The sequence below is a fragment of the Lycium barbarum genome, chromosome 7 (assembly GCF_019175385.1).
Source record: "Lycium barbarum isolate Lr01 chromosome 7, ASM1917538v2, whole genome shotgun sequence".
Taxonomy (NCBI): domain Eukaryota; kingdom Viridiplantae; phylum Streptophyta; class Magnoliopsida; order Solanales; family Solanaceae; genus Lycium; species Lycium barbarum.
Window position 1 is genome coordinate 2,519,527 of NC_083343.1, and position 9,587 is coordinate 2,529,113.

At 32.1% G+C, this 9,587-nt stretch overlaps 1 protein-coding gene across 1 annotated transcript; it reads right to left on the reverse strand.

Annotated features, from left to right (window-relative positions):
* Window positions 1-247: 247 nt before the first annotated feature.
* LOC132602899 (probable LRR receptor-like serine/threonine-protein kinase At4g30520) lies at window positions 248-7,718 on the reverse strand. Its single transcript, XM_060315704.1, has 11 exons — window positions 6,883-7,718; window positions 6,643-6,775; window positions 6,172-6,243; window positions 5,925-6,068; window positions 5,119-5,190; window positions 4,352-4,411; window positions 4,158-4,255; window positions 3,935-4,069; window positions 3,041-3,385; window positions 1,883-2,262; window positions 248-1,259 (listed from the first exon to the last, which is right to left on the reverse strand). Exons 1-11 carry the CDS (start codon window positions 6,965-6,967, stop codon window positions 876-878), a joined length of 1,908 nt encoding a protein of 635 aa, XP_060171687.1. The 5' UTR covers window positions 6,968-7,718; the 3' UTR covers window positions 248-875.
* Window positions 7,719-9,587: the final 1,869 nt, after the last annotated feature.

The window sequence follows — 9,587 nt, forward strand, 5'->3', positions numbered from 1 at the left end:
AATTAAATTCTAGAGTTAAATTAACCTTAAGAAACTTCTATAACAGTTAAATTAATAAATAAAACTCATAGGATGCTTGCAGGTATATATTCCTTCCTCCACTCCAATTTTTTATTTTTTTTCAATAAAAATAAAAAAGCCACTTTGCAGAGTAACTATTCCTTGTTCTTTTCCACCTTCTTTTTCACTTTTTACCCATGAATCAAAAGAAAGGAAAAGAATCCACGCAACCAAGCAAAAAAACAAATAAAGATAAAGAATCCACTCAACGCAAAACATGTACACATAAAGATAACCAATTGTTTCAAATGAAACACTTCAATCACATTCCGAGCTTTGCTCTAGTGGTAAGAGTACATCAACATTCCGAGCTTTGCTCTAGTGGTAAGAGTACATCACGAGATATATAGGCACAAGCCACAGGATTTAACCTTGCAACATAGAAAAAACCTAATATATATATTAGGAGAGAAGGTGAAGGGACAGATCCATTATCCACCGAGTTATAAACAGTGCGCCACTAACCATTAAAAAAAAAAAAAAATCTCAAATACAGAAAAATGCAAGCAACATCAGAAAGTTAATAGTCATATAGTGGCAAAAGACTATTTACTCAAAAAGATGGATACTTTTGATGAAGGATATGATATTTACATTAAATTCAAAAACTCCTAAAAGTGTACCTTATCAAACAAGGCAAATCTACAACCTAAAGGGAATACAAGGGAGGGAAAAGTAAAACCCATAAAATAAAAACAACTTTCTTTTTCTTCACCAACATGCTTTAGATATAGTTGAGGGAACTAACTTAAAAATTGAAAAGAATTAAGTACCTATATTTGTTCTATTTTTTTTCCTTTTTGGATATATTGCTATTATCTTGGACCTGAAAGCTCCATGGCATGTGTGTCATAGTCATCATCCATCATCCCAAACATGGTCAAATGATCATGATCATTGTCATCATATCCAGGAGGGACCATAGAGTGTCTAGTCTGAGTTGTGTTACTGTTTTGGTTAAGAGAAAAGTTTGTGGCTGATCCATCATAGTAGTTATGAGAGGCAGCCCATTTTTCAGCAAGCCCGTCGCCTTCAAGCATACGGACCACCTCCGACATTTTGGGCCGGTGGGCCGGTAGGTATTGAGTACAGAGTATAGCCACTTGTAGCATCTCTCCTACATCAATCGTGTCGTAGTTGCTCCCGAGCTCTCTGTCAATGAGAGCTTCGACGTTCTTCTCCTGCTGCATTTTCTTAACCTACAATTAAGTAGTATTTCATGAGAAAATATAAACAAGACCTTGTTAAAACCTACATTGCTCAAACTCTCCAAAAATGTTAAAGGGTAATATACGAAAGGACAAAAAGGCACACATTTAAACTGAAGGCTAATGTGCTTGACCAAAAATCACAAGGATCAAAATCAGAAATCATACATAACTAACGGACCAAAAGTGGAATTATCCCTTTATTTGATTTGTTAGAAGAATGCTTTCCTTGAAAAAACAACTAACAATGTTAATATGACTTCCAAGTACTTAAAACATCAAAAGGCTTCGTCTTATAGTTTACTAAGCTGCAGGTAAAAAAACAACTAACAATGTTAGTATGACTTCCAAGTTACTTCACAAATTTAACGATTTATTATGTTTTAAATCATCTAAATACCGATGTGTTATGTTAAAATTTGTATCATTATTCTATATTTGAGGGTAATGTAGTTCTAAAAAGCCTAAATATCGCATATTACACATTTTAGTTAACTGAAGGTTAAATGTGCTTGGCCAAAATTACAAGGACCAATATCTGAATTTACCAGTAACTAAGGGACCAAAGAACTCAGCACAAGTTTAATAACTGATGGATGAAAAAAGAAACATACCCATTCAAGTACTGCTCCTTTCTGGTTTACTGTTTTTCCCAATTCAAATGCTCTCATCCCAGTTATAAGCTCTAACAAAAGGATACCAAATCCAAACACATCCGTTTTCTCAGACGATTGACCAGTGGAAAGGTACTCGGGAGCAATGTGGCCGACCGTTCCACGAACAGCTGTGGTAACATGAGAGTCAGCGTGATCGAGGAGCTTTGCAAGGCCAAAATCCCCGACAACAGCTTCACAGTAGTCATCTAATAAGACGTTTGCTGCCTTCACATCTCTGTGGATTATCTTCGGATCACATTGTTCGTGGAGATAAAGAAGACCTCTAGCAGCTCCGATTGCAATCCTCTTCCTAGTATTCCAATCCAGTGCCGGTTTTCCTGTCATCGAAAAAAATTAAGAATGCATATAGTCCTTTTTTTTTTTTAGTTTAAGATTGTAAGATTGAATTTGGAAACACCTTTTGTATATAGCGATGATAATAGCATTAAAAACTCTTCACCTTCAATCACGCAGATACCACATGGAACCAAAATCATCGACTTGAAATACTCAAGGGCAGCCCCATGCACTAAGCTCCCGCTATGCGCGGGGTCCGGGGAAGGACCGGACCACAAGGGTCTATTGTACGCAGTCTTAGTATCGACTTGAAATACTAAAAACTATTTTTCATTCTTTGAAAAAAAGTTTTCTTCCTAGTGGAGGTGGTCAAATGGCGATCCTAGTGCTATACACAAGTTTGAGATAACTTTAACAATTTTGGTCAAAATAGTTCCGTCAAATCTAACAGACAGTTCGGTAAATATTTAACGGAGACAAAGTGTAAACTTATGACAAACTTAAAACACCAAAATTGTTCGATGATTACTAAAAGGACTATTATAAACCTACCCTCAAACATAAGGGACCATTTTTGTCATTTTCTCAGATAAAATCATACCAAGAATCTTCCAAGGAGTATATATTAAGAAATTAGGCATGCTGACCAAATTGTAACCAAATAGGTTAGAAGCTAGAAATTGAAATGTTATGGCCCCATAAAACAGTGTGGCAGCAATTATTTTTCAGTGGGTGATGAACTATCTCCTTAGAAGTATTTCATCCACAAATAGAATGTAAGGCATGTAAATTGTCTAAAAGTACACAAGGTAAATTTACCTCTAAGTCTTGATGCCACACTACCATTAGACATGTACGGATATACTAGGAGTCTCTCGTTCGGGGTAGCACAGTAACCGATTAATCTGAGCAAATTTCTATGTACCGCCAAGCTAATTAGCTCCAATTCTGTCCGGAACTGTGATTCTCCAGCCGTTCCACTAATATCTTTCAGTCGCTTCACCGCTACAAACAAGCCATCCCCCAACTTTCCCCGGTAAACATTGCCAAATCCGCCAGCACCAAGAATGTTCTTGGAGCTGAAATTGTTTGTTGCACGTTGAAGCTCTTTAAATGTGAAGCTTCTGAGATTTCCTAGTCTAACAAGATCCTCTTCTTGCATATCTGGAACAAAAATACGAAACATAATTATCACTGACAAAAATGGCCCCTTATATTTAGGAGTAAGTTTAAAATAGTCCTTAAAGTACTTTGAACAATTTTGGTCCTTTAAGTTTGCCTTCATCAAATATTTAGCCAACTTTGTTTGTTACATTTGATGTGAACTATGAAAAAAAGAAAGATTTAATCGAAACAAACAAAGTTGGCTAGAAAAGTCTCATTAGATTCTAGAAACTGCAACACAAAAAACGGTACTCAACACAAAATAATAGACCCAAAATAGCAGATATTACTGAAAAAGCTGCACCAAAGTCTAGAAAGAGACCAAAATTAGTCGAAATGTGAGTTCCCCAACTCTTTTTTTTTTCACAGTTCCCGGCAAATCTATCAGTTTGTTAAATATTTAATGGAGACTAAAAGTGTTAAAACTTTTGGTAAAGTTAAAGGACTAGAGCATACTTTAGGGACTATTTTGAACGTACTCGGATCTACTTTTTTCATTTGCTCTCAAATAGACAAATTTTGTTGGAGGAATCATTGAAAATGACTCACCATTAATGTTTAGAATAGACTGTTTCCTGTTCTGGTTCCTTTTCCAAAAGATGAATCCAAAGCCTACGAGGAAAATAGAGATAAAGCTGATACTAAGTCCCATTGCAATTGCTAGTCTTTTCGAGCTGCGTTTACCTGGTTAGAACGGAAAGAAGTTTAAGAGAATTAGATCGTATTAATGTCTAAGCATTCTTGAATCATGAGAATTTTCACTAAACTTTACCAGTGGAATCAATATCGAACGACAAGGGCATCGGGTTCACTGATCCAAAGCAAGACTCGGTCGAGTGATTTCCACAAATCAGAGGGTTACCCACGACACTACGAAAACATTAGGGATAAAGAAAAATCATAATTAGAACTTAAAAAACGTGATTTAATGTTAACATAATAAGAGTTAGGCAGAGAATTTCATACTTGAAAGTTCTGGCAGGAAATTTAGGAATAGGTCCGGTCAAATTATTGAAGGACAAGTCCCTGAAAGAATAAGATATTCACAAAATCAGAACAAACTATTCATTTCCTTACAAAAACAGAACAGAATATTCAAGAACGACAACAACTACAGCCTCAGTCCCAAACAAGTCGAGGTCAGAAATTTGAGTCCCCACTTTCATTTAAGCTAATAGCATATCATCGTCGTACTAGATAAAATAAAAGTGAAATGGAAGTTAAAGTATAATAATAACCCTAAACAGAACACACTATTCAAGAACAACAACAATAACAACGACGCTTCAACTCCAAACAAGTTGGGGTCGGCAATATGAATCCCCACTTTCATTTAAGCTAACTGCATATCATCATCATACTAAATAAAATAAAAGTGAAAATAACTTAAAATATACTAATAATAACCCTAAAACGAACACACTAACAACGACGCCTCAGTCCGAAACAAGTTGGGGTTGGCAATATGAATCGCACTTTCATTTAAGCTCATTGCACATCATCATCATACTAAATAAAATAAAAGTGAAAATAAGTAAAGTATAAAGTAATAACATCTAAACATAACACACTATTCATTTCCTTTAAAGAGAAAACCTTTAGCCATAAGGCTGATTCAAGAAAGTGACTAGATAATTACAGTGAAGATTGCATGTCTCAATACTCAAGAACATTCAGACAAAAGAATAAAACAAAAGCCATGGATAAAAAAATAAAAATAAAAAGTAACTCACAAGAATGCAAGCTGAGGGACCCTTGCTAAAGAAATAGGAATAGCACCAGACAAGCTGTTGTTGTTCAACCTTCTGCTCCATTACATGACAAACACCATAACAAGACATCAACAAAACATATAGTCAACGAATAAGATAGCAACTTACACAATGATCAACATGAGAAAGCAACAAGTACAGGAAAAAGGGTACTAAGAAAAACCAAGAAAATGACAAAAAGGGTCCTTATTTTTTGGTAGTAGGTTCAAAATAGTCCCTTCAGTATCAACTAAGCAGTTTTTGTCCTTCAAGTTTTGCCAAAAGCGAGTGCTTTTGGTCCCTATCAAATATTTACACAAGCTGATTGTTAAATTTAACCAGAATCGCCAAGCATTTCCGTCAAAATTCCATAAACCGCAACATAAAAAAACTACACGACACGATAAATAGACCAAAAATTGCACCCGACTCTTGAAACAGACCAAAAAATAACATAAAATACAAAACCAGTACTTCCAAATATGAGTTCCTGTAGAATATTTTCTATTTTTCACAATTCCAATTAAATTTAACAATCAAAATCTGATAAATATCGAACATAGACCAAAAGAACTCACTTTTGGCAAACTTACTGGTATAAAACTGCTCAAATGATACTTAAAGGACTATTTTGAAACTACTACCAAAGAGATAAGGGACCATTTTTGTCAATTTTTCTAAGAGAATCAAAAAAAAAGAATCTTCATTAATAGTACCAGTTTCAAAAAAAAAAAAAAGAATCTTGATAATCACACAAAATGAAAATATGGTAACTTTTATACACTTACAGATATTGAAGACTGTTTAACATGCCCAAAGATTCAGGCACATGACCAGAAAATTGGTTATTAGACAGATCCAATGTTTGTAGATTGGGAAGTTTCCCTAATTCCTTTGGAATATGCCCAGAAATATTGTTGTTTTGCAATAAACTACACAAAATAAAAAATAAAAAATCAACATATAAAGAATTTAACCAAATGGGGTCATCAATATTTAAGTTCTTGTACAAAAAAAAAAAATGTTGTCTCTTACACTTGTTTAAGGTTTGTTAGGTTTGATATCATCCCAGATAAAACCCCAGATAAACCTTGACTTGGAGCTCCTCTGCAAAACAAAAAATAACACAAAAAAAGGGATAATTACATCTTTGGACTGCTCAAAAATATACTAACAAGCAAAATGTACAGATTTAGTATATTAGTATAAATATACATACTATATACACAAAATATACTTAAATATACATGATCAGTGCATATTTTGGCTAGCGCCCGTGTTTAATTTCAGCCAACAGGCCAAAAATGAAGACATCCCCAAAAAACTCTACTTCAGTTTGATAAAATAGTGAAAACTCAATCTTTGACAACCAATATTATCATATAGTACCATAAAAAAAAATTAAAATAAGTAAAACATGCAGTGTAGTAACAAAAAAAAAAACATAAGGAAAACATACAGTGTAGTAACAAAAAAAAATTACTAAAAATAACTAGTAAAACATACAGTGTAGTAACAAGATTTTGTTCAGAACAAGTGATCATAGCCCAACTACAAGGATCAACAGAATCTTCATCCCAATTATTTAAAGCTCCATTTGGATCATTTAAACTTCTCCTTATATCAATCAAAGCTTCCACTATAACCAACAAAAACAACAAAAAAATTAGCATAAAAAAAGAGTTAATTTTTTAAAACCAAAAAAGAACAAATGGGGTTCTTTTTTTTTTTTTTTTTTTTGTTTACCTTCATGATTTCTAGCTTCATATGACAAAGAAAGTGTAGTAGAAAACAGTAGCAAACAGAGAAGAAACAAGAAAATGGAAGCCATTATGATAATAATAAATCAAGAAAATGAAATGAAATGAAATGAACCAACAAATATATTAAGCAAACCCCATTAGTTTCTTAAACATGTTTGGCTCAAAAAGAAGATTTTTTTTTTTTTTTTAGTCAAAAATTAAAAAAAAAGAAAGAGAGGAGGAGCGCAAAACATGAGAAGGAAAAAAAGAAAAGAAAGCTTCTTATAAACCAAGAAAGTGAACCAACAAATATATTAAGCAAACCCCATTAATTCAGTGGGCGTTTCGCCATAAAAATTATTCACTTTTTTTTGGAGTTATATTCCGAAATACTAAAAACAAGAAAAACTTATTTTTTAAAAAAATTCAATTTTTTTCATTTGTTTACACTACATTTCACTAAAAACTATAATTTTAAAAACTATGGCCAAACACAACTCCAACTCAACTTCAAAAGTTTCAAAAAAAAATGAAAAAAAAATTGGTATTTATGGCCAAACGGGCCCTTATTAAACTTTTTTTTGGTACATAAAAGAAGATTAAAAATGTTTTTTTTTCAGTCAAAAAACTAAAAAAAAAAGAGAGAAAGAGTGTAGAACATGAGAAGTAAAGAAAAAAGAAAGTCTTTATCAGTGTCTATTTTGCTGGTAATATAAACCAAGGAAGTGAGTCAACAAATACATTAAGCAAACCCCATTAATTTTTTAAACATTTTTTGGTACATAAAAGAAGATTAAGAATGTTTTTTTTTTAATCAAAAACTAAAAAAAAGAGAGAGAAAGAGTGTATAACATGAGAAGGGAAAAAAAAGAAAAGAAAGCTTCTTTATCAGTTCTGTGTCTATTTTGTTGGTATATGTACCAAAGTCTGTTTTCCCTTTTGCTTTATCTGTATAAAAAAAACAAAAAAAAAAAAAACTTGTAAATCTTTTTTTTTTTCTTTTGACTAGCCAGTATTTTTGTACTGTGTTTATGGTGTAAGCGAATCAGGTGGGTTTGATATGAAGAAGTCAGTGACAGAGAGATGACTGAGAGGAGAGGTAATCTTTTGAAGCTCAGAATTTGAGAGTGACAGCAATATGCCTACTGGAAAAAAAAAAAAACACACCCACACACACACAATGCACCTTTCTCTTTTAAAAGGAACATTTTTTCTTTTATTTATAGCCTGATATCTGGTATTTATATTGGGCTCGATTATATTAGTTCTCATTGGCCATAAGTTTTTTTTCACCTTTTTTAAAAAAATATTTTGAAAATATTGTTTAGTTATAAAAAGTGATGGTACAATTTTTGGCAAGTTTTTGAAGATTAATTTTAAAAGTTATAAAATGTGGTTTAGACTAGGTTTTCTAGTTTTTGCAGTTTTCTACTCACAAAACTTTAGCTTATTCGGAAGTAAAATGCATGTCGAAACACAATGTGCAAAAATCATTTTTCATCTCATCTTCAAAACTCTCTTCTTCTTTTTTTCACATTTCAACTAAATATATGTTCAAATGCTAGCTTAAATTCATATTGAAATTCTAGTCATTTTAAGTTATTTTGTAGTAAATTAATAATTTGTACATGTTTAATGAATTTCTTAAGATAAATATAGGGTTTTGACTAAATTTATTAAGTTCGGCGGAACTCGTAACTTGTATTCTAGCTCTACTACTGTCTGTGCCGAGTTTCGACTAAATCTAAATTGATGCGGAAATATCATCGCATTATACACATTCAATGAATTTCTTAAAATAAATATAAGGTAAACTATTGAATTCGACTAAACTTATAATTTTAGCTCTGCCCCTGTTCGTACTGTGATACTAGGGGCCGATTAAATCTGAATAGACTCCGCATTATAAGTAAAGGATTTCTTACCATAAGCAATTTTTTATTCGGAGCTTAAACTCAATTTTTTTTAATTAATGATGAAAGATTATTTAACACTTTATCACGACCTTTTTTAATGGAAAAAGGACAAATCTTTACTTGTTTATAGCAGCAAGAAAAGGGAGAAAAGAATGTGTGAAGGATTTTTGTGTGAGCAAAAAGAGAAAATACACTGTTTTGGTTCTGCAAGTACCACTCTACGACTCTACACATTTTGTTCTTTCTGATAGCCTACTAAGATAAGACTCGACAATAGCATATAATTATTACGGCTATATTTCCTTTTCCGATGAATCATAGTATTAGTAGGCGTTTGGCCAGAAATCAAAAACTTTTTTTTTTTTTTGAATTTTAGAGTTGGAGTTATATTTGGATATAGTTTTTACGAATAGTATTTTATTTTTTTTGAATTAAATTTCAAATACAATTTCAATTATATTTAGAATTTTTATGGACAAATACTAATTTTTAAAAAAAGTGAAAAAAAAATTCGAAAAAAAGTTAATAATTCTTATGGCCAAACGGGTCCTTAATTTCTTCTTCTTTTTTTTTTTTTTTAAGTTTATTTTGAATTTAAATTCTTGGTGAGAATAATAAATGGTAACAACCAGGAGAGTCTATTACTACTGTGCAATTTAGCTTATAGAAAGTTATTACTTATATATAGACAGTAGTAGAAATCACTCCCTTTATCTCATATTACTAAAAATATATGTCCCAAATTACTTGTTTATTTACAAAATCAAAATAAAATTAGTTAAATTTCTTCATT

What these genes read in the sequence shown, in the direction of transcription:
- LOC132602899 (XM_060315704.1), bottom strand. Translation starts at nt 6,967, where the DNA reads ATGGCTTCCATTTTCTTGTTTCTTCTCTGTTTGCTACTGTTTTCTACT. An exon ending in TGTGGCATCAAGACTTAGAG is followed by an intron (nt 2,263 to 3,040) that starts GTAAATTTACCT and finishes TTTCGATGACAG; the next exon opens with GAAAACCGGCACTGGATTGG. An exon ending in AAGGAGCAGTACTTGAATGG is followed by an intron (nt 1,260 to 1,882) that starts GTATGTTTCTTT and finishes ACTTAATTGTAG; the next exon opens with GTTAAGAAAATGCAGCAGGA.